Source organism: Entelurus aequoreus, linkage group LG22 (assembly GCF_033978785.1).
Source record: "Entelurus aequoreus isolate RoL-2023_Sb linkage group LG22, RoL_Eaeq_v1.1, whole genome shotgun sequence".
NCBI lineage: Eukaryota > Metazoa > Chordata > Actinopteri > Syngnathiformes > Syngnathidae > Entelurus > Entelurus aequoreus.
The window spans coordinates 14,358,937-14,385,517 of record NC_084752.1 but is presented as its reverse complement, the minus strand read 5'-3'; the positions used below and the strand labels follow the sequence as shown (position 1 = coordinate 14,385,517).

At 38.4% G+C, this 26,581-nt stretch overlaps 1 protein-coding gene across 1 annotated transcript; it reads right to left on the bottom strand.

Moving 5' to 3' along the window:
• Positions 1-1,528: 1,528 nt before the first annotated feature.
• Positions 1,529-26,405, bottom strand: si:dkey-93h22.7 (Fc receptor-like protein 5; the record flags this gene model as incomplete). The annotated part of the gene is made up of 12 exons (XM_062033553.1): positions 1,529-2,568; positions 5,685-5,730; positions 9,416-9,443; positions 9,515-9,616; positions 9,688-9,993; positions 10,962-11,234; positions 15,094-15,200; positions 17,376-17,562; positions 23,179-23,354; positions 23,428-23,554; positions 24,177-24,203; positions 26,366-26,405. Coding segments are annotated over 12 exons (1,488 nt in total), but the record flags the coding sequence as incomplete, so codon positions are not given.
• Positions 26,406-26,581: the final 176 nt, after the last annotated feature.

Sequence of the window (26,581 nt, the reverse complement as noted above, 5' to 3'; positions counted from 1 at the left end):
ATTACCACGGAAATCCATTTTCTACCGCCTGTCCCTCTTTGGGTCGCGGGAGGTGTTGGAGCCTATCCCAGCTGCAGTCAGCCGGAAGTCGCCACCTCATTGCAGGGCCAACACAGATTTTTATTTTGTTTAAATTAAACATACATTTACAATTCACTCAACAGTCAAGGCACTTTCAACAACAAGGAAAGAAAACAAAAGCAAATAGAGTATTAAATAATAATAATGAAAAAATAAAAAAGACAAAAAGGGCTACCTAAATCACTTTAAAATTTAAAGGGATTTAGTCGGCCGATAAATGCTTTAAAGTGTATTATCGGAAATGATCGGTATGGTTTTTTTTATTATTGGTATCGTTTTTTAAATTTTTTTACTAAATCAACATAAAAAACACAAGATACACTTACAATTAGTGCACCAACCCAAAAAACCTCCCTCCCCCAATTACACTCACTCACACAAAAGGGTTGTTTCTTTCTGTTATTAATATTCTGGTTCCTACATTATATATCAATATATATCAATACAGTCTGCACGGGATACAGTCCGTAAGCACACATGATTGTGCGTGCTGCTGGTCCACTAATAGTACTAACCTTTAACAGTTAATTTTACTCATTTTCATTCATTACTAGTTTCTATGTAACTGTTTTTATATTGTTTTACTTTCTTTATTAATCAAGAAAATGTTTTTAATTTATTTATCTTATTTTATTAATTTTTTTAAAAAAAAGGACCTTATCTTCACCATACCTGGTTGTCCAAATTAGGCATAATAATGTGTTAATTCCACGACTGTATATATCGGTATCGGTTGATATCGATATCAGTAATTAAGAATTGGACAATATCGGAATATCGGATATCGGCAAAAAGCCATTATCAGACCTCCCTACTTCAAATGTTTTTTTAAATAAATATAAATTTAAGGACTTTTGTACTCTTAATCATTCTCCAAGAATTGATTGATATATGTAAACCATTAAGCCAATTAGAAAATGTAGGCCTTACTTTCATAAATCAACATTTATGTAGAAAAAAATGTTGAGAAACATTTCCGGGGCCAACACAGATAGACAGACAACATTCACACACTAGGCCTTTGATAGTAGGCTAATATAACTAATATATTATCATTTGTTGCCTTCATGATAACACTTATATAAGGCTTTTCATTTTTAGCGGCTCAAGACAGTTTTTTTTGTTGTATTTTTGGTCCTATATGGTTCTTTCAACATTTTGGTTTGCCGACCCCTGCACTAGGGCCACTTTAGTGTTGCCGAACAACCTAAATACGTTAATTAAAAATAACTATCTGCCGATCCCGATACTTTTTGCTTGGAAATTGTCAATGCCTTTGCCTCTATTTTTTTATTACAATGATTTCACAAAATTACAAAACCTCTTGTCGCCTTTCTAAATAATCAACAATTACAGTGAATGTCATATAAGAAAAAATAAAACAATTTTTTTTTTTTGGTAATGATCATTAGACAAAACATAGGACAAATATTTTAGGCATTTTTTTAATCAACACACTTTAACAATATATAAATACAACAATATAAGACAATGTACAAATATAAACAAAATAATACAATTGTTCCCTTTTTTTACATGCAAGTGTTTGAGCAAAAGAATACCAATAAAGTCGTCCCTCGCTACAATTCGCTTTAAATTTTCCTCACCACGTCACCAGTATTTCAATTTTTTTAAAGCGCATTCTGTAACATTTTTGCCCTAAATTAAGCATCAGTCCGGATAAGAGAAGTGAGTACTATTTTCATCAATACAACTACTATCAAAGTTCTTCAACTAAGCAAAACAAGTTAATGCAAAGTAGGGCTGTTATTTATTTTAGATTTTTTTTACTTACCAAATGTTTTTTATCCAATCTTTTTATCCAATCTAATCAACTTTATTTGTATAGCACATTTAAAAAAAACAAAAGTACCACAAAGTGTTGCACAGGAGTTAAAACACACATTTAGAAGCAGGATAAAACTAAGGAGAGCCATTTTGGAGAAAAAAAAACACTAAAGAAAATCATATCATCCATCCATCCATCCATTTTCTACCGCTTGTCCCTTATTGGGTCACGGGGGGAGCTGGCATAGCAGATTATGCTAATTATTCGATGACGTCACAGGCATCTTGGCAGTGTAGGGGAAACCCTGGTGTGTTTACTAAATGTACCTTGTTTAAAATATTATTGCAAATACTATGTAAATGTTCACTTAATTCTTACTATACTTACTGTCACCAAGTTATAAGCAAATTAATTCCTTGCATTAATTAAAATGTTACATTCTGACTACAAATTTGCATTTGTGTCCAAATATTGGGGTATTCTCTTCTGCTAATTTTAAATTTGCAACGAGTAATACACTGCAATACATACACTGTAATGCATGATTAATTACAGCTCAAGAGTGTGATTAATCTGATTTAAAAAATAATCACTTGAAAGCCCTAGTAAATCAGCACAGACACGACAACTCAATAGGCGGCAATCTGTTTTGTTGTTATCTCCGTGACATCAACATCCTCGTGATAGTCGGACACTTCCTGCAAGCATATACGCACAGATTGACACAGAACAAACTGGTTCAAACAGTTTTTTTTTTACCACAAATAAATAATTGCCCTGAACATTCTCATATTTGCACCACTTTGCATTATGTTTACATCATGTCATAAATGATACATGTCATATATCATCATATTTGCACTACTCCATGTCATTCTTATATATGTATCAAAGTACAAAACTCAAAACCAGTGAAGTTGGCACGTTGTGTAAATGGTGAATAAAAACAGAATACAATGATTTGCAAATACTTTTCAACTTATATTCAATTGAATAGACTGCAAAGACAAGATATTTAACGTTTAAACTGGAATACGTTGTTATTTTTTGCGAATATTAGCTCATTTGGAATTTGATGCCTGCAACATGTTTCAAAAAAGCTGGCACAAGTGGCAAAAAAGACTGAGAAAGTTGAGGAATGCTCATCAAACACTTATTTGGAACATCCCACAGGTGAACAAGCTAATTGGGAACAGGTGGGTGCCATGATTGGGTATTAAAAGCAACTTCCATGAAATGCTCAGTCATTCACAAACAAGGATGGGGCGAGGGTCACCACTTTGTGAACATATGCGTGAGAAAATTGTCGAACAGTTTAAGAACATTTATTAACGAGCTATTGCAAGGAATTTAGGGATTTCACCATCTACGGTCCGTAATATTATCAAAAGGTTCAGAAAATCTGGAGAAATCACTGAATATAAGCGGCAATGCCCGTGACCTTGGATCCCTCAGACGGTACTGCATCAAAAAGCGACATCAGTATGTAAAGGATATCACCACATGGGCTCAGGACCACTTCAGAAAAACACTGTCAGTAACTACAGTTTGTCGCTACATCTGTAAGTGCAAATTAAAACTGTACTATGCATAGCGAAAGCCATTTATCAACAACACCCAGAAATGCAGCCGGCTTCGCTGGGCCTGAGCAAATCGAAGATGGACTGATGCAAAGTGGAAAAGTGTTCTGTGGTCTGACGAGTCCACATTTCAAATTGTTTTTAGAAACTGTGGACGTCCTGTCGTCCGGACCAAAGAGGAAAAGAACCATCCGGACTGTTATAGGCGCAAAGTTCAAAAGCCAGCATTTGTGATGGTATGGGGGTGTATTAGTGCCCAAGGCATGGGTAACTTACACATCTGTGAAGGCACCATTAATGCTGAAAGGTACATACAGATTTTGGAGCAACATATGTTGCCATCCAAGCAACGTCTTTTTCATGGACGCCCCTGCTTATTTCAGCAAAACAATGCCAAGCCACATTCTGCACGTGTTACAACAGCGTGGCTTCAAAGTAAAAGAGTGCGAGAGCCTAAAATACCACAACGGAGACCCCGGACTGTTGAACAACTTAAGCTGTACATCAAGCAAGAATGGGAAAGAATTACACCTGTAAAGCTACAAAAATTGGTCTCCTCAGTTCCCAAACGTTTACTGAGTGTGTTGTTAAAAGGAAAGGCCATGTAACACAGTGGTAAAAATGCCCCTGTGCCAACTCTTTTGCAATGTGTTGCTGCCATTAAATTCTAAGTTAATGATTATTTGCACAATTAAGTTTCTCAGTTCTAACATTAAATATCTTGTCTCTGCAGTCTATTCAATTGAATACACAACATGCCAACTTCACTGGTTTTGGGTTTTGTATTTGCTATTTTAAAAATTAAAATAAAATCCCCTGACGAGCAGGGAAACCTGCGAAACAGGCTTGTAGGGATGAAATAGCCTTTGTATTTTTTCCTGACCTAACGTATATTCCGCTTATTATACCCCGGTATTGAGCACTGTATAACGGATAAACCACAGAAACCTCGACAATATATATATTCATATATTACTCATTGTTAAAAGCGGCCCTCTAAGGGCAACCATAGTTTGACACCCCTGCCTTAAGGGGTTGTGCCCTAATTTCTTTGTACAATTAGTGCAGAGACAATAGTGGTTTAGGAATTCCAGTCTATTCATTTAGATTTCAAACATACAAAGACATGTAGGCAGGCCCGGCCCTAACCAATCTGGCGCCCTAGGCAAGATTTTAGGTGGCGCCCCCCCACATCGGCAGTGAAGTGTATATACTCACAAGAAACCGAATAGCTTTGTCTTTGACCTTTTTTTTTACTTAAAGAAAGCAAATTAACAATCAGAATAGTTAACAAGATTAAAAAAAAAAAGGATAAATAAATGAATACAAAAAATAAAAAATGAATATATGAAATACAATATTTTTTACATACATAAACACAAAATAAAACATGTCAACAAGTTGCATAAAATAAAATAAAAATACAATATAAATAAGGCACTGCACAAAACAAGATATCAAACCAGTATGACTTTAACAACTATATTACAAAAAAAGGGGATCCTTCTGAGTTCTCTATTTGTGCTTTTTAATATTGCATTAACTAGAATGACTTACAAATTACTGTACACAAGGGAGTACTGTAATTACCTAACGTTACATTATTATTTTCCATAACAATTTAGCCCCCTCCACAATATTAACCCGACGTTAAAACAGAACTAGCTATTTATTGATTAGCTATTGCCGAATCATGTAACATTAGCTTATTGCTAAAAAGACAGGTGATGTTACTATCACATTCTGTAACAGACAAATAATTTCATGTAGGCTAACGTTACCTACCTGCTACCTCTGTCTTTTTCTCGTTTCTCCTCTTCTTTTCTCTTTTTTCTTCCCTGGGCACCTGACAGTTTTGGCCGTTTTGACATCTTGTGTTGATTTTTTTTATGTGGTGACGTCCAAAAAGAGTCATGATACGGGAAGGGAGGGGGCGCACCGCGCCGGGGGAGGGGGGGCGTAATGTTGTAACAAATAATATTTCTATTAAATAGGCTTTACTTTGCATTTTAATTAACGTGGGATTATTTTATGTATTTAGAAATAATAGTACAAACTATTTTTTTTTTTTTTTCCTCCAACATTTGTGGCACTGGCGTGGCGCCCCCTGATGGACGGCGCCCTTAGCATTTGCCTATATGGCCTATGCCACGGGCCGGCCCTGCATGTAGGTCAGGTTTTTTCTATGAAACATTTGGTATTTATGATGAGAAAGGTGTAAGAATGTCACAAACCAGCTCGTCCTCCCACGCTTGGAACGTCTCCATCTTCTGGCCCACACTAAGAGGGAAAATAAACTATTTATATTCAAGGAAAGTGCAAGGACACAAATATTGCTATTACATATAAACTGTTCAGTTTATATGTTTGCTTTTTTTTCCCTTTTTTTTTTTCCAGTATAGTATTTAAAAATCTTATTAGATTTTTTTTTAAACTAATTAAATGGTGTGTTTATTAAAAATACCCTTCTATATTTTTTCTTCATAGCTGCTGATGTTTTCATGCTATATTGTGTTGGGGGCAAACTCATTTTGGATTTTCACAATTGCTAAAAGAGTTTTATCCTGCTCATTTTGGGGGCTTTTAAAATGATACTGGATCGCATTGGTACACTATATCTAAAGTACTTCATAAATCTTAAGTTGTGTACAAGGTAAATCGGAATTCTTCTATTCTTGGCCGAAATGCTTGGATTGTGCAACTTACTTCCCCGACTACGCATGTCGTGATTGGTCAGGGATCGAGGGTTGGCTCCAGAAATGAAACAGCTGTCCGTGAACGACGGTGAGATAAGTCTTTAAATTCCCCAAATCTTCCCATTGCTTTACTACAGTTTAGTTACACAACTCTTACACCTGAAAAAAGATGGATGCCACTTTCGAGAAAAAGCGACCAATGGGCAAGCGGCATGTTGTCATACATGGCCTTCCTAAAGTTGTGACGTGAGAAAATTTACAAGATCTGCTGGAAATCTCCTACAAAACGCTCACAAGATTTAGGAGCGGCATAAAAATGAAACCAACGATAAAGTACCTTAAAAACACCTCAACCTCATGATATTAGTTAACATCATCATCATTAAAGGGCAACTGCATTTTTGGGGGGGAATTTTGTCCATCTTTCGCAATCCTTATGTGAGAATAAACGCATGTCTTTCTCTTTTGTGTGCATTCTAAATCGTAAAAAACTGCAAGTAAGAAGCAGCTAACAGTGTAGGTAATGAGGATATAATCTACACCCACCTTTCACATTCAAACTGATACGATAACAATTTCTGGTACCTGGGAATCACAATCGGTACTTAAAGGTACTATTTTTTGGTACTTTTGTGTGTGTTTATGTGGTAATAAATGTTAATTTGTTTAATTTGACATTTTGGCTGCTAATGTTAACTGTGTTATCTTGTTTTCTTACACTTCTGAGTCTCATTGGCAAGTATGCATTCATTACAGTGTGTTGCTGTAATTAGGATGTAGTCTTTGCCATTAAGCTGAATGTGCCATTGTTTTCTTTTGTTCAGCCCTACAAAGTGTTTATTTTGTAAGTATTGTACTTATTACACACCAGCCGTCGGATTGTAACGTGCATTGATTGATTGATTGAAACTTTTATTAGTAGATTGCACAGTACAGTACATATTCCGTACAATTGACCACTAAATGGTAACACCCGAATACGTTTTTCAACTTGTTTAAGTCGGGGTCCACGTAAATCAATTCATGGCATCTAAGTTGTAGTCTTCCTTACCAAACTTGGAGGTCTTGAAATCGGCATGTAAAATTGCCAATGCTAATCAGCAGCATGTATATGAGGTATCCAATGTAAATTAGCATGGAGCTCACTTGAAAAGTGGGACCTTACTTTTGGGCGCTTTCTATCAGGCATGATTTGTTGGCATTGAAAATTAAAGTTTGCTATGACTGCGCTTGTTGCAGACATGCAGACATGCAGACATGCAACACAGGTATCGAAATATTATACCGTTTAATTTTACGTGAATGACGGACTTCGTTCGGTACTAGGGTTGTACGGTATACCGGTATTAGTATAGTACCGAATATGAATCTTATTCGGTACTATACCGCCTCTGAAAGGTACCGGTCCCCCACCCCCTCTGCGCCCCCGTCGTTGTCACGTCGTGTCATTGCTGATTTACAAGCAGAGGAGCATATTCGGCAGCGCACAATCACGGAGTACTTACAAGCAGACACAGTGTGTAGACAGAAAAGGGAGAACGGATGCATTTTGGCTTAAAAACTAACGATAAAGGTGAAGTTATAACACCGGAAGAGGTGCTTTAAGACATGGCTAGCTAGCCCCAGTCTGCAGTGTTTTAGCTACTTCTAAATCGCTAATCCTCGTCTCCATGGCGACAAATAAAGTACGTTTCTCACAAGTATCATCCCTGCAGGACGAGGAATAGCTAAACATGCTTCACTACACACCGTAGCTCACCGCCGTCAAAATGTAAACAAACGCCTAACATCCACTGTAATGATACCAAGTACAGGAGCGTATCTAGTAGATGCTACTATGATTACATCGATATTTTTTGGCATCACAACATCTCCTTTTTTTAATACTTATATTGTGTTTATGAACTCAGGAAATATGTCCCTGGACACATGAGGACTTTGAATATGACCAATGTATGATCCTGTAACTACTTGGTATCGGATTGATACCCAAATTTGTGGCATCATCCAAAACTAATGTAAAGTATCCAAACAACAAAATTAGAAATTATTATCAAATTTTAACAGAAGTGTAGATAGAACATGTTAAAAGAGAAAGTAAGCAGATATTAACAGTAAATGAACAAGTTGATTAATAATACATTTTTACAGCTTGTCCTTAATAATATTGACAAAATAATAGAATGGAAAATGACACAATATGTTACTGCATATGCCGGCAGACTAAATTAGGAGTCTTTGTTTGCTTTTTTTTTTTTTAATGAATCAATCCAACAAAACAATACACAGCAATACCATAACAATGCAATCCAATTCCAAAACCAAACCCGACCCAGCAACACTCAGAACTGCAATAAACAGAGCAATTGAGAGGAGACACAAACACGACACAGAGCAAACCAAAAGTAGTGAAAAAAAAAGAATATTATCAACAATAGTATCAATATTAGTTACAATTTCAACATAGCAGTGATTAAAAATCCCTCATTGACATTATCATTAGACATTTAGTTTATGAGATGCGATGCAAGTGTAAGCCACTGTGACACTATTGTTAATTTTTTTAATTTTTTTTTTTTTTATTAATGTTTGTAATGATAATATCAATGAGGGATTTTTAATCACTGCTATGTTGAAATTGTTACTAATATTGATACTGTTGTTGATAATATTCATTTTTGTCTCACTACTTTTAGATTGTTCCGTGTCATGTTTGTGTGTCCTCAATTGCTCTCAATTGCTCTGTTTATTGCTATTCTGAATGTTGCTGGGTCGGGTTTTGTTTTGAAATTGTATTGCATTATTATGGTATTGTTGTGTATTGTTTTCATTAAAAAAAAAAAAAAATAAATAAATAAAAAAATTGGTTTTTGAATCGAGAATCGTGTTGAATTGAAAAAAAAAAAGATTCTGAATCGAATCGTGACCCCAAGAATCGATTTTGAATCGAATTGTGGGACACCCAAAGATTCCCAGCCCTATTACTTAATAATAAAAGACAAGTTGTCATGTATGTTCACTATTTTATTTAAGGACAAACTTGCAATAAGAAACATATGTTTAATGTACCCTAAGATTGTTTGTTAAAATAAAGCCAATAATGCAATTTTTGCGGTCCCCTTTATTTAGAAAAGTATCGAAAAGTATCGAAATAATATTGGTATCGGGACAACACTAGTCGGTACCAATGAAAGTATCAAAATTCAGTAACCATCAAGAAACCACAACGGTTTAATAAATTGGCAATAAAACAGAGGTGTACAACTCACATGGACTTCTCCCCAATCCGCCTTCTACCTGTAAGAACAGTTAACAACGTTACTTCACTACGGCAGATAAAAACACACACGTTTGACAAACTGACTCACTGAACAACACTCCGGTCCAACAACAAGCGGCGACAAGGACAAGCAAGAAAGTGAAGCATCCAAAGACAACGGCCACCACAATGAGCGGGAGACGATTCAGCACTGTGGGGGACAAGAGGATGAGAATCCAAAAAGCAGAAGTCAAGTATTCCACATCTGAGGCAATACTTTACCGTCTTTGTCTAAATACTGCTTGTTGCTGCTGATGGCAGTGCTGTTGTCGAAAATGTCCGACACTTCGCATCGGTACATCCCGGCACTGTTGCTCCCTACGGACAGCAGGAGGATGGACTGTTCTGGCGGCTGATGGACCGTGTAGTAAAAGCTTCCTCGGCCTTCCAGGACAGTTTGGTTGAGGTACCACTCGTACTGCGGATGAGATCCTTTCCTCGCCTTGCAATAGAACCTCAGGCCTGTCACAGCATAGTTGTCTCCGATGTCGTAGTCGTACTTCATCGTCACTGGGCCGGCAACACTCACTGTTGCGATGTCGTTAATTCAGAATAGATACACTGACACACGTTACATGCACAGTGGAACCCTTTTAAGTCGACAATTCTCGGATTGGCATCAACACGAGCGGTTGTGGACATAAGCAATATGTGTCACTTTCAACAGTCTTTGGTGATAAAGAGGATTTTTTTTTTTTTACCTACGGCCGTTTTTTAACATACACTATATTGCCAAAAGTATTTGGCCACCCATCCAAATGATCAGAATCAGGTGTCCTAATCTCTTGGCCCGGCCACAGGTGTATAAAATCAAGCACTTAGGCACGGAGACTGTTTCTACAAACATTTGTGAAAGGATGGGCCGCTTTCAGTGATTTCCAGCGTGGAACTGTCATAGGATGCCACCTGTGCAACAAATCCAGTCGTGAAATTTCCTCGCTCCTAAATATTCCAAAGTCAACTGTCGGCTTTATTGGAAGAAAATGGAAGCGTTTGGGAACAACAGCAACTCGGCCACGTAAACTGACAGAGAGGGGTCAGCGGATGAGGTCAGAGATCGCCGACTTTCTGCACAGTCAGTTGCGACAGAGCTCCAAACTTCATGTGACCTTCCAATTAGCCCACGTACAGTACGCAGAGAGCTTCATGGAATGGGTTTCCATGGCCGAGCAGCTGCATCTAAGCCATACATCGCCAAGTCCAATGCAAATGCAGTTGTGTAAAGCATGCATCATGTTGTATGCATGCATGTTCCAAATAAACTCAAACTCAACTCAATTTTGTTGATTTGAGATGTTTTGAGTTAAGAGCTCGGTCACAGAACCAATTAAGTATTTAAAAATTGAGGTACTACTACACCTCTTCTATATCAGTAGATCCTGCATGTTGACGTCATCACAATAATAAGAACGTTGTGAATCGGAAATATGTTTGACTCAAGACACGTTGTCGACATAAACAAGCTCCAGGTGTCAGAGTAATGTCTGCAAACCTACCGACTTCTAAGGGCAACCAGGTACTGTATGCAACCTGATCACCATTGTTAGCCCGGCACTGGAGCCACCCTAAGTGTCGCTCCAAAACCAGGGGGACCTTAAACGTGGCTTTTCTCTCGTCGGCTGTCATTTGGAAAGCCAGTTCTGTCCTGTTGTAGAGGGAGAAGGTGACAGGCGGCGTCCCTCTGGTCGACTGGCATGTGACCACGGCCAAATAGTTGTGAGGATCCTCCTTCAGCACCCTGATGGAAATGTCAGGATTTGACACCACTTCTGAGAGAATGAGGATGTGGAAATTAGTTATTTTGTCGATTAATCACACAACTACTTAAAGGCCTACTGAAAGCCACTACTACCGACCACGCAGTCTGATAGTTTATATATCAATGATGAAATCTTAACATTGCAACACATGCCAATACGGCCGGGTTAACTTATAAAGTGCAATTTTAAATTTCCCGGGAAACTTCCGGTTGAAAACGTCTATGTATGATGACGTTTGCGCGTGACGTCAATAGTTAAACGGAAGTATTCGGACACATTGTATCTCAATACAAACAGCTCTGTTTTCATCGCAAAATTCCACAGTATTCTGGACATCTGTGTTGGTGAATCTTTTGCAATTTGTTTAATGAACAATGAAGACTTCAAAGAAGAAAGCTGTAGGTGGGATCGGTGTATTAGCGGCTGACTGCAGCAACACAACCAGGAGGACTTTGAGGATAGCAGACGCGCTATCTGACGCTAGCCGCCGACCGCATCGATGATCGGGTGAAGTCCTTCGTCGCGCCGTCGATCGCTGGAACGCAGGTGAGCACGGGTGTTGATGAGCAGATGAGGGCTGGCGTAGGTGGAGAGATAATGTTTTTATCATAGCTCTGACGAGGTCCCGTAGCTAAGTTAGCTTCAATGGCGTAGTTAGCAACAGCATTGCTAGGCTTCGACAGGCGGCACAGCATTCATCACGTTAGCTCCGTAGCTAAAATGCTTCACCGATGTATTGTCGTGGAGATAAAAGTCACTGTGAATGTCCATTTCGCGTTCTCGACTCTCATTTTCAAGAGGATATAGTATCCGAGGTGGTTTAAAATACAAATCCGTGATCCACAATAGAAAAAGGAGAAAGTGTGGAATCCAATGAGCCCTTGTACCTAAGTTACGGTCAGAGCGAAAAAAGATACGTCCTGCACTGCACTCTAGTCCTTCACTCTCACGTTCCTCATCCACAAATCTTTCATCCTGGCTCAAATTAATGGGGTAATCGTCGCTTTCTCGGTCCGAATCGCTCTCGCTGCTGCTGTAAACAATGGGGAAATGTGAGGAGCCCTTCAACCTGCGACGTCACGCTACTTCCGGTACAGGCAAGGCTTTTTTTATCAGCAACCAAAAGCTGCAAACTTTATCGTCGATGTTCTCTACTAAATCCTTTCAGCAAAAATATGGCAAAATCGCGAAATGATCAAGTATGACACATAGAATGGATGTGCTATCCCTGTTTAAATAAATAAAAATTCATTTCAGTAGGCCTTTAAAACACAGCAGGACTCCTCTATTATTGCACCATGGGCTTTTTTAAAATGTCTCTTCCAACAGTAATGTTATAAATATAAATATGGTCGACATAAAAAGCACTGCAGCACTGAAATTAAGTTTCAACTATCTTGTGGACCACACGACGTAGATCAGATCATTTGCAGCTCGTATTTTATTACTCCCAAAATAAAACTAAACTTGGCCCGCATTAGGACATTACATGGGATTATAGGTTTGGACAACACATGAATAAATACACACATAGATACAGAGCATAGTATTTTACATAACACAAACAAAAAGGTCATTTATGCATGCTATTTAACTCCTCAGCATGTCTTCACTTTAAAAGTTAAGTTAAAGTACCAACGATAGTCACACACACACTAGGTGTGGTGAAATTACCCTCTGCATTTGACCCATCCCCTTGTTTACCCCCTGGGAGGTGAGGGGAGCAGTGAGCAGCAGCGGTGGTTTATTTTGTACATATGTAGCATCATCTACAAAGATACAAAGAATTGCTATTGCGACATCCAGTGGACACATTTAGAACAGTGGTTTCTTTCATTGAAAAATTTCAGGTTAATTTTTATACTGAGCAAACTCATCCCGCGGGCCGGATAAAACTTGTTTGCGGGCCTGATCCGGCCCTCGGGCCGTACGTTTGGCATCCCTGGTGTAGAGCAACAATATTGCATTCATTCTTTTTCCTGGGAGATGATAGAAATAACCCCAGCCATTTAAAATAATCCATGGAGTCATTTGTACATTTTCTCACGCAGGAGCTCGTTAACATGCTAGATGTGTTGCAATGGTTCCTCCTACGATTTATTAATGACACTCGAGCTTTTTCACAATTGAGTAATCCAGAAAGGTCACATCCACATAAAGCCTGATCTAATAAGATCCAAATAACAAGTAGTAAATATCAAACTATAAAATCTTGTTTACTGTTCGAGGGCGTGTACTAAGACTGCGTGCACAATTGATAACAAGTACTAATATGGTGCAGATGGCCCTTATTAAATGAGGAATTTGTGCGTATATACAGTTGTGGTCAAAAGTTTACATACACTTGTAAAGAACATAATGTCAAGTTTCACTGCAATAAGGCGCTTTTGGTAGCCATCCACAAGCTTCTGGTTGAATTTTTGACCACTCCTTTTGATAAAATTGGTGCAGTTCAGCTAAATTTGTTGGTTTTCGGACATGGACTTGTTTCTTCAGCATTGTCCACACGTTTAAGTCAGGACTTTGGGAAGGCCATTCTAAAACCTTAATTCTAGCCTGATTTAGCCATTCCTTTACCACTTTTGACGTGTGTTTGGGGTCATTGTCCTGTTGGAACACCCAACTGCACCCAAGACCCAACCTCTGGGCTGATGATTTTAGGTTGACCTGAAGAATTTGGAGGTAATCCTCCTTTTTCATTGTCCCATTTACTCTCTGTAAAGCACCAGTTCCATTGGCAGCAAAGCGGGCCCAGAGCATAATACTACCACCACCATGCTTGACGGTAGGTATGGTGTTCCTGGGATTAAAGGCCTCACCTTTTCTCCTCCAAACATATTGCTGGGTATTGTGGCCAAACAGCTCAATTTTTGTTTAATCTGACCACAGAATTTTCCTCCAGAAGGTCTTATCTTTGTCCATGTGATGTCAGATGAAACAAAAATTGAGCAACATATGGTCCAACCTGTGGCGTTTCCTTAATGTTGTTGACAAGCAGCACACAAATATAATATGTACAGCCCTTTTTAGGCTATATTGAATTGTGACCTATAACACAGGGACTACTTTTAGCACGCTGAATGAGCACGTTGGAAGGCGCTGCTGTGTTGATATGGTAAGAAAATGCATATTGCAAGATGTTTTATCATATACAACAGGAGATTGATCATAATTATTTTTCCTGAATGAAAAGAAAAACATTTAAAAAAACCGCCAGTAGACACCAAAATTAATCAATTTAATTGGCTTTAATCAGCAGCTACAAAATTATAAAATCATATTGCTGAATAGCCAATATGTCTAATATATCTATTTGTGACAGTCCAAATATGTTGACAAGCTCACAGACAGAATATTATCTCAATCATCTGTTTTTAAAATGCAATCGCATCCTTTCGCACAGTAATTTTGCACGTATATTGCAGATGTGCTCAATAAAGACACAAAACAGCGGCTGCAGAACAGTTTTAGTCTTGATAAATCATATTGCGAGTGCTAAATGCTTATATTTGCATCTCCTCTTCCCAGTATTAAGAGCATGCTGATAATCAGCATGTACAGTAGTCTGCATATGCATGAAGACTGCAGACAGGCTAAATTGATCGTCGGAGCTATTTTGCTCATTAACGAGACGCAATCCTCTGCGCACGAGTAGTGTTGTATTATAAAGTGATGGTGCATGCAAATGTGCAGAGGCCGGAATGAGCGCGATAAGTGGAACAGGAAGTAAGACGAACCAACACCAACAAAATGAAATTGTGAGATACGTTAAATATCCCTGCTCTGTATTACGAATAAAATGAATACAATATTACAAAGCAGTAAAACCAGCGCCATCTTGCGGAGCCAACTTGAGATGGTCACCAACCTTTGACTGTGATTACCACTTCGGAGCTGTTGGATGCAAAGTCTCTTGTTGCGCTGTATTGGTTGACAGCGACACACATGTAGGAGCCGCTGTCTGCACTGGAGGCTCTGGGGTGAGGCAAACCATCATTTATCAGTTACATATATATATATATATATATATATATATATATATATATATATATATATATATATATATATATATATATATTTTATACATATTTTTTCAATATTAAATCTCTAGATCAACTTTAGGTTTATCTGTCTATACAAAGTTTTAAAAAAAACAAATTATATATATATATATATATATTTATATATATTTATTACAGTATATATATATCTCAAAATGACTATGTGTCGCAGGCTGAAGCAAATCTTTGACAGAAATGTTTAAATTGAATATTTATTCTACACATTTTTACAACATCAAAAACCATTACTACAAACCCCGTTTCCATATAAGTTGGGAAATTGTGTTAGATGTAAATATAAACGGAATACAATGATTTGCAAATCATTTTCAACCCATATTCAGTTGAATATGTTACAAAGACAACATATTTGATGTTCAAACTGATAAACATTTTTTTTGTGCAAATAATCATTAACTTTAGAATTTGATGCCAGCAACACGTGACAAAGAATTTGGGAACGGTGGCAATAAATACTGATTAAGTTGAGGAATGCTCATCAAACACTTATTTGGAACATCCCACAGGTGAACAGGAAAATTGGGAACAGGTGGGTGCCATGATTGGGTATAAAAGTAGATTCCATGAAATGCTCAGTCATTCACAAACAAGGATGGGGCGAGGGTCACCACTTTGTCAACAAAATGCGTGAGCAAATTGTTGAACAGTTTAAGAAAAACCTTTCTCAACCCAGAAACGCAGTCGGCTTCGCTGGGCCTGAGCTCATCTAAGATGGACTGATTCAAAGTGGAAAAGTGTTCTGTGGTCTGACGAGTCCACATTTCAAATTGTTTTTGGAAACTGTGGACGTCGTGTCCTCCGGACCAAAGAGGAAAAGAAGAGGATTGTTATAGGTGCAAAGTTGAAAAGCCAGCATCTGTGATGGTACGGGGGTGTATTAGTGCCCAAGACATGGGTAACTTACACATCTGTGAAGGCGCCATTAATGCTGAAAGGTACATACAGGTTTTGGAGCAACATATGTTGCCATCCAAGCAACGTTAACATGGACGCCCCTGCTTATTTCAGCAAGACAATACCAAGCCACGTGTTACATCAACGTGGCTTCATAGTAAAAGAGTGCGGGTACTAGACTGGCCTGCCTGTAGTCCAGACCTGTCTCCCATTGAAAATGTGTGGCACATTTTGAAGCCTAAAATACCACAACGGAGACCCCCGGACTGTTGAACAACTTAAGCTTTACATCAAGCAAGAATGGGAAAGAATTCCACCTGAGAAGCTTCAAAAATGTGTCTCCTCAGTTCCCAAGCGTTTACTGAGTGTTGTTAAAAGGAAAGGCCATGTAACACAGTGGTGAACATGCCCTTTCCCAACTACTTTGGCACGTGTTGCAGCCATGAAATTCTAAGTTAATTATGATTTGCAAAATAAAAATAAAGTTTATGAGTTTGAACATGAAATATCTTGTCTTTGTAGTGCATTCAATTGAATATGGGTTGAAAAGGATTTGAAAATCATTGTATTCCGTTTATATTTACATCTAACACAATTTCCCAACTCATATGGAAATGGGATTTGTAAATCAGAAGCTACTCAGAAGGTGAGATAACTCCTGGAAATGACTGGCTTTTAATGACCAAAGGTATAGATGTGTGTGTCCAAGTTAAAGGAAACAGCAGGCTGTCTTCTTTTAATAGATTTATTACAATCTTTGGCAAGCTAGGTAATGTTTGCTGTGGTCTGGAACAACATGGCACACAAACAACTTATACAAACAGGATAAAAGTAAAAAAGTATATATATATATATATATATATATATATATATATATATATATATATATATATATATATATATATATATATATATATATATATATATATATATATATATATATATATATATATATATAGAGTCGAGGTTTCTGTGGTTTTTCCGTTATACAGTGCTCAATACCGGGGTATAATAAGCGGAATATACGTTAGGTCAGGAAAAAACACAGAGGCTATATCATCCCTACAAGCCTGTTTCGCAGGTTTCCCTGCTCGTTAGGGGATTTTAAAAGCCGCACTTTTGCCACCCTGCCCTAACTCCAGATTTCACTATACATGCGTTCATAGCAACTGACCTGTAGATAAGGAGTTGATCATCTACCACATGGCGAAGGAGAGACGATGAGACCAGCTGACCATTTACGAGCCACTTGTAGGAGACGTGATTCCCAGCCTTTACAGTACATCTCAGCTTCAGGGTCCCTCCCTCAAAGAACACCTCTTGACCTGATTCTGTGATGACCTCTGCACCTGCAACCGGTTCTGTAGGGATTTAAAAACATTGAAAGAATGAGAGCTTAGCTTCAGAAGTGATGTTCTGTCTTGGTATGCAAAATGTCAATTTCTAAGAACTCTTCTGATTGGGCAGAGTTGTAGTCATTTAGCAGCCAATATGATGAACAATGTGGAAAAAATGTTTTGTCCACTGATCTATTTCGAACACAAAAAAGCATCTACACAATTTAAACAAAAAAGTATTTCCAATACAATATCTTTATCTAAAAAAAATATAGCAATATTAAAATAAAATTTAAAAAGAAACATGGTGTGTCCGGAAAGGAACAAGAAGAAGCAAAAGCTTGTATTGTCATGCCCCTTCCCTCTGATGATCTGATTCTTAATAATTTATAAAATACATAATAACCTGAAAATTGACAATAATAATTATATTAACAGGATAGGCTACTGTACATCCATCCATCCATCTATTTTCTACCACTTGTCCCTTTCGATGTCGCGGGGGGTGCTGGAGCCTATCTCAGCTGCACATATCATATTTAATTTTATTCAGCTATATCGGGGGTCAGCAACCCGCGGTTCTCGAGGCGCATGCGACTCTTTAGCGCTGCCCTAGTGGCTCCCTGGAGCATTTTTAAAAAAGGACTGAAAATGGAAAAAGATGGGGGAAAAATATATTTTTTGTTTTAATATGGTTTTTGTTTGAGGACAAACTTGACAAAAACCTTTACAATTGTTAGAAAGCCCACTGTTTAATATGTTTAATATGAGTATTTGGTGAACGTCGTTTTGTCCTAATATTTTCGGCGGTTCTTGAACTCACCATAGTGTGTAAAATCTTTCACTCCTTCTTTGTCTCATTTTGTCCACCAAAAGTTTCATGCTGTGCGTGAATGCACAAAGGTGAGCTTTGTTGATGTTATTGACTTGTTGGAGTGCTAATCAGGCTATTTATTAACAACACCCAGAAACACTGCTGGCTTCGCTGGGCCCAAGCTCATCTAAGATGGACTGATGCAAAGTGGAAAAGTGTTTTGTGGTCTGACGAGTCCACATTTCAAATTGTTTTTTGGAAACTGTGGACGCCGTGTCCTTCGGAACAAAGAGGAAAAGCACCATCCGGACTGTTATAGGCGCAAAGTTCAAAAGCCAGCATCTGTGATGCTATGGGGGTGTATTAGTGCCCAAGGCATGGGTAACTTACACATCTGTGAAGGCACCATTAATGCTGAACGGTACATACAGGTTTTGGAGCAACATACTGTATGTTGCCATCCAAGCAACGTCTTTTTCATGGACGCCCCTGCTTATTTCAGCAAGACAATGCCCAAATCAAGCAAGAATAGGAAAGAATTCCACCTAAAAAGCTTCAAAATTGGTCTCCTCATTTTCCAAACGTTTACTGAGTGTTGTTAAAAGGAAAGGCCATGTAACACAGTGGTAAAAATGCCCCTGTGCCAATTTTTTTGCAATGTGTTGCTGCCATTAAATTCGAAGTTAATGATTATTTGCAAAAAAAAATTAAGTTTCTCAGTTCGAACATGAAATATCTTGTCTTTGCAGTCTATTCAATTGAATATAAGTTGAAAAAGATTTGCAAATCATTGTATTCTGTTTTTATTTACGATTTACACTACGTGCCAACTTCACTGGTTTTGGGTTTTATAGGAACAATATTGTTTGCTTTACATACTTGGAGGCTCCACGTCAATGCTGTTCTTTCTAGAATGTAAAGTTGTTTACTATTGTTGTTATTTATGAGCATATTTATAAGCACAGCATTTTGTGTTTGGATACACGGTGATGCTATGATACTGTTTATTTAATGTATAGTTACCTCTTGACAGCTGATACTGCAATTTGAATTCGATGAGGGGGCGACTTGTGCAGGGTGTACCCTGCCTTCCGCCGCAATACGACTCGGTTAGGCTCCAGCAGCCCCCCCCCTCCCGCTACCCCGAGAGGGACAAGCGGTAGAAATTGGATGGATGGATATGTATTATATATACAGATATATATACATACATATCTTCCTTTCCATATACTTGTGTTATTTTTAGTGCTGTCAAAAGATGCTTTAAAAAAAATCTGATTAGTCACAGTTGACTTTTAAATTATTTTCTTACGTAAATCAAATTAACTTTAAACAACGACATGCAATTTTATTGTGAGAATTCATATAGGAATAAATTGTGTGTTTTACTTGAATACACGTCATTTATTTGCTCAAAACTTTTTTCTGAAGTCCTCTCAGGGTGTATTTTGAAGTGAAATGTGCCATTCAGCACACCAGTAAGAGATTCCTCACTCATCTTTGCACTGATTTATGCATTGACCCGATCACTGATTGTATAACAACCCACGCCGCCTTTCAGGTAACCATCTGCTGTTATGGTAAAGGGGCATCCATCCATCCATTCATTTTCTACCGCTTGTCCCGTTCGGGGTCGCGGGGGTTGCTGGAGCCTATCATATACAGTCAAAATAAACAGCGTGATTAACCTTTGTATATACATGATTAATGCAATATTTTTTTACATTTAAATAAATAAATAAAAATTGTGACATTTTTTTTGTATTTAAATATTTTTTTAAATTTGTTACATTTTAGAGTCGCCCCTAGTTCATCGCTGTTAATTGGTTCCGGACATGACCCCAATAAAGGAATTTCCTTTAGTCACCTGTTGTTGAATTTCCTTTAGTCACCTGTTGTTGTTAGAGAGTTCCGGTCGGACGTTTTTTCATGGGACACATTTCCTGTGTTGTTGTTTCCGAATGAGGAGATGCTGCTCCGTTATTGATTTAAGTAAAGTCTAAGTCTAAGTGTTAAGTCTAAGGGTGATGTGGCGAGGGATGACTGTAATACAGTTTTGTGATTACTCGCATAACTTTATTATTTGTTTTCCTGGCACAATAAATGTGTTTGTGTTGTATTTTGGAATTGTCTTATTATTCTTTGATCTCCCAGTTTGTCCCCTTTTTAAAAAACTTCAACTAAAAATGAAAAAGGAAAAAAAAATCATCAATCCATCCATCACAAAGTGCTGAGTATTACCTGTTATTTTAACAAAATCTGGCAGATTGCTAGTATACTACACACACTCTTCATAGACATGAATGTCATATTTATTTTAGGCTCTTCATAAATTATTTCAATGATCTTTTCCAGGATGTAATGATTATACCAGTGTTTTTCAACCATTGTGCCGCGGCACACTAGTGTGCCGTGAGATACAGTCTGGTGTGCCGTGGGAGATTATGTGATTTCACCTAATTGGGTTAAAAGTATTTTTTGCAAACCAGTAATTATAATCCGCAAATAATGTGCCGTTGTTAAGTGTCGGTGCTGTCTAGAGTTCGGCAGAGTAACCATGTAATACTCTTCCATATCAGTAGGTGGTAGCAGTTAATTGCTTTGTAGATGTCAGGAACGACGACGATGGTTTGTTGTGATCACAATATGCAGACGACAGCGGGAGGCAGTGTGCAGGTAAAAAGGTATCTAATGCTTAAACCAGAAAAAAACAAAAGGCGAGTGCCCTAAGAAAAGGCATTGAAGCTTTGGGATGGCTATGCAAAGCAAAACTAAAACTGAACTGGCTGCAAAGTAAACAAAAACAGAATGCTGGACGACAGCAAAGACTTACAGCGTGTGAGCAGAGAAGGCGTCCTCAAAGTACATCCGTACATAACATGACAATCAACAAAGAAGGATAGCGTCCTCACAACTGAAATATTCTTGATTGCTGAAACAAAGCAGGTGCGGGGAATAGCGCTTAAAGGCCTACTGAAATGAAATGTTTTTATTTAAACGGGGATAGCAGATCTATTCTATGTGTCATACTTGATCATTTCGCGATATTGCCATATTTTTGCTGAAAGGATTTAGTAGAGAACAACGACGATAAAGATCGCAACTTTTGGTCTCTGATAAAAAAAAGCCTTGCCCCTACCGGAAGTAGCGTGACGTAGTCATTTGAACATTTCCACAAAGTTCCCTATTGTTTACAATGATGGCCGCCAGAAGTGAGAGCGATTCGGACCGAGAAAGCGACGATTTCCCCATTAATTTGAGCGAGGATGAAAGATTTGTGGATGAGGAAAGTGCAAGTGAAGGACTAGTGGGGAGTGGAAGCGATTCAGATAGGGAAGATGCTGTGAGAGGCGGGTGGGACCTGATATTCAGCTGGGAATGACTACAACAGTAAATAAACACAAGACATATATATACTCTATTAGCCACAACACAACCAGCCCAAAAGGACCATTCACCTAACCCAAGGTTCATAAAGCTTATATATTTACCCAAAGTTACGTACATGACACGCACGTACGGGCAAGCGATCAAATGTTTGGAAGCGCGCGGGTGGGACCTGATATTCAGCAGGGAATGACTACAACAGTAAATAAACACAAGACATATATATACTCTATTAGCCACAACACAACCAGGCTTATATTTAATATGCCACAAATTAATCGCGCATAACAAACACCTATGTGTTTGTTATGCTAGCTCCTAGCTACTAGCTCGAGCTAGTTATAGCTCGAGCGGGTTATATGGACGGGATCCCGTCCATATAACCCGCAAATACAATTCAAACACCTGCACAACACACACAATCACTCAGCCCAAAGGACCGTTCACCTAACCCAAGGTTCATAAAGCTTATATATTTAACCAAAGTTACGTACGTGACACGCACGTACGGGCAAGCGATCAAATGTTTGGAAGCGCAGCTGCATACTCACGGTATCGCGTCTGCGTCTGTGTATCCAAATCAAAGTCCTCCTGGTAAGAGTCTCTGTTGTCCGAGTTCTTCGATCTTGACTGCATCTTTCGGGAATGTAAACAATGAAACACTGGCTGTGTTGTGTTGCTGACTTCCCTCGCAAAATATTCCGCTTCGCACCGACAACTTTCTTCTTTGCTTGCTCAGCTTCTTTCTCCATAATGCAATGAACAAATTGCAACAGATTCACCAACACAGATGTCCAGAATACTGTGGAATAATGAGATGAAAACAGAGCTATTTCATATTGGCTTCAATGGGGAGCCATACCTCTGTTTCACTGGCTACGTCACGCGCATACGTCATCCTCCAAAGGCGTTTTCAACCGGAAGTTTAGCGGGAAATTTAAAATTGCACTTTATAAATTAACCCGGCCGTATTGGCATGTGTTGCAATGTTAAGATTTCATCATTGATATATAAACTATCAGACTGCGTGGTCGGTAGTAGTGGCTTTCAGTAGGCCTTTAAAGGAAGACATTAAACTGCTACAGGAAAATACCAACAAAACAGGAAAAAGCCACCAAAATAGGAGCGCAAGACAGGATCTAAAACACTACACACAGGAAAACAGCAAAAAACTCAAAATAAGTCACGGCATGATGTGACAGGTCATGACTCTAGACCTTTGAGACTAGAGCTATAGTGATGCATGGTTGGTTATGGTTTGAATTCATATCCAACAATTGCGAGAGCGACTTTTTACCGTCAATATCGGCTGCTGAGTTTCATTTTTTAATGTTTTCTGCTGGTGGTGTGCTTTTGGATTTTTTCAATGAAAAAATTGTGCCTTGGCTCAAAAAAGGTTGAAAAACACTGGATTATAAAACATTTTTCAAATCACTCACCAATAACCTGGAGGTAGTGCGGATAGCTGACAGCGGGCTGCAAGAGAGAATTGCTCTGTGCTGTGGCCACACACTCCAGGTTGCCCTCGTGGGAAGTTTTGATCATGATGGGGAAGGACGCGTTGCCCCCGTCGAGGGAACTGTAGAACCCCAACAACTTGTTGCGGTTCCCCTCCCTGGGAAAGAAACGTGCTTCATCATTTGAGAGATTCACCAGGAGAGTCCGTAAAACATTTGTGGTATACCCACTTGAACAACTCCATTAGGATGGCTTCATTCTTCGGGTAGACCGACAGAAGACATGTAATGTCAACGACCTCATCGACGACAGCCTTGGAAGGGCCAAACAACTCAGGACGCCCCAGCAATGACGGACCTTTTCAAATAATGTTATTAGAGTTTACACCAATAGGCAAAACAAACAACCGTATTTTTCGGAGTATAAGTCGCTCCGGAGTATAAGTCGCTCCGGAGTATAAGTCGCACCGGCCGAAAATGCATAATAAAGAAGGAAAAAAACATATATAAGTCGCATTTTTGAGGACATTTATTTGATAAAACCCAACACCAAGAATAGACCCAACACCAAGAATAGACATTTGAAAGGCAATTTAAAATAAATAAAGAATAGTGAACAACAGGCTGAATAAGTGTATGTTATATGAGGCATACATAACCAACTGAGAACGTGCCTGGTATGTTAACGTAACATATTATGGTAAGAGTCATTCAAATAACTATAACATATAGAACATACTACACGTTTACCAAACAATCTGTCACTCCTAATCGCTAAATCCCATGAAATCTTATACGTCTAGTCTCTTACGTGAATGAGCTAAATAATATTATTTGATATTGTATGGTAATGTGTTAATAATTTCACACATAAGTCACTCCTGAGTATAAGTCGCACCCCCGGCCAAACTATGAAAAAAACTGCGACTTATAGTCTGAAAAATACGGTAACTACTGTCTAGAAATAATAACACACTTACCGCCCTCCTTGCCACAGAAGCATGACCCTAATGAAAGAAAAGATGATTAAAATAGCACGAGTGCTGCTGTAGGAACCAAAGAACTCACCCAGCATGCAGACCAGGAGTAATAGAAACATTCTTGAACAGTATTTGGAAGACAATGCAGTAAACTTCATGTAAAGTTCATCTATATGCGCTGTACCGATAGCATTTACTTTTACTGACATGCACTCATGCACGCACATGTGCAAGTAACTGATAGCAGGATGGTGCGCCTCCCTGACATAGCCACCCTATCAGCCCCATGAAAAAGCGGTATCATTTTAATAGTATTTTTGTTGTTGTTGTTTTTAACATGTCCTGTTGAGCCACTGAAGCAAATTATATTGTTCATGTAGATACCCATATCTGCTGTACAGATTTGATTTATAAAAGAGAAGTGTGGGATATTTCAATAAAAATACCAATAGAAATAACAATATTGATAATAAATAATAATAATTACCCCTATTATCAACATTACAATGTTGTTATTATTGTCTTGTGTGATGGACCCCAGGAAGAATAGTGGCTACCGTGTAGAAACTAATGGGGATCCACCCATCCATCCATTCATTTTTCTACCGCTTGTCCCTCTCGTGGTCGCGGGGGGTGCTGGAGCCTATCTCACCTGCATTCGGGCGGAAGGCGGGGTACACCCTGGACAAGTCGCCACCTCATCACAGACAGACAGACGACATTCACACTCACACTCACACACTAGTAATGACCACCGTGTTACCATTTTTTTCTTCCCAAAATTCCCACAATTTCCGATTTTCAAGGGATATGTTTCCCCATTCAAAATGAAAAGACACAATATCAAACGTCCACATTTCCAAACATTCCTGAATCGATGCAAACCATTCCACTCACCCTGGACATTCAAGCCAATCATTTTCCAAAGTTCCCAGAATCCTCCCCCCATTGAATGGGATTATATTTTGAATGTTCCATATGATCCACAGGGGAAATTGTTCCACACAGTAGCTCAGTTACAAAGGATGGAAAGGGTAAGGATGGAAAGGATATGGCGATATAGCTCGGTTGGTATAGCGTGGCCGTGCCAGCAACTTGAGGGTTCCAGGTTCGATCCCTGCTTCCGCCATCCTAGTCACTGCGGTTTTGTCCTTGGGCAAGACACTTTACCCACCTTCTCCCAGTGCCACCCACACTGGTTCAAATGTAACTTAGATATTGGGTTTCACTATGTAAAAGCGCTTTGAGTCACTAGAGAAAAGCGCTATATAAATATTATTCATTCATTCAAGGATAATGCAGGTATAAAGCAGACTAAAAATGTACCATAGTAGCAATATAAAATATATGTAATATACATTTCTTAGCCTATTCAGACAAAATGCTCTTTGGTAATGCTAGTCAATTTCTAGCATGCTAATATTCTCATATTCGCACACTTTTTTTTTTTTTTGCCAATTTACACGTCTGAGTCATTCATTTTGGACATGACGCAGCTAGACAAGCTAACATAAGCATGCTAACTTTTCCCCCCACACATTTTTCAGGTACTCACCTCAGAGTCACATATTTTGTTATTTGACCCATCATGCAACATTATAACATGCTAGTTTTTTGGCTAATTTTGCCGGTATACACCTCAGAGACATGTATTTTGGTAATTGACGCGCGCTAACATTAGCTTGTTGTGTTTATTTATTTATTTTCAGCTCGTTTCGCAGATATACACCTAAAAAGCCACGTTTTGTACTACCGGTACTTTGTTATCTGGCTAGCGTGCTATTTGGTGTCAGTTTGGCTTTTCTCATCATTCACATGCAATTTCTACTAAAATTAATATACTTCTTTCCTAGACAGATCAAGGAAATATTCCGTAAGATTATTGATATTCATAACTTAGTATCCGAATAACTTGTTTGCATAGTAGTAATGTAAAAGGGTCTTGAGCTAACAGAAGAACAGGGTTATCATGTGGCAAAAAAAGGTTAATTTGTTTAAAATCACACATAACAATCACAAACACCATTTTCAAAACTGAAAAACAAAGTGATAGAAAATTAGTTCTCAAAGTAATTTTCTTATATTAGCATTATTTCATTTTCTTTTTCAATTATATTGTCCGACTCACCCAGAAGTGTCAACAAGCATTTTAGCACAACCAAGTGGACAAAGTGTAGTACTGCACTCACCTGCTTCTCTCTGCTGGATAGTATGAACCACTGCACTGGATTACTTTAGCTCTCTCTGCTGGACAATTGGTGTTACTGCAGTTATTGGACAGCCTCTGGTGGACATGCCACTGGTGGTCTTAAGAGGACAGTCAGTCAGTTTTGCACCCACTTACCCCAAACAAACTGCATGATTTCGCTCCATTCATTTCTAAGGGGAGTGGGAAAATCACAGGG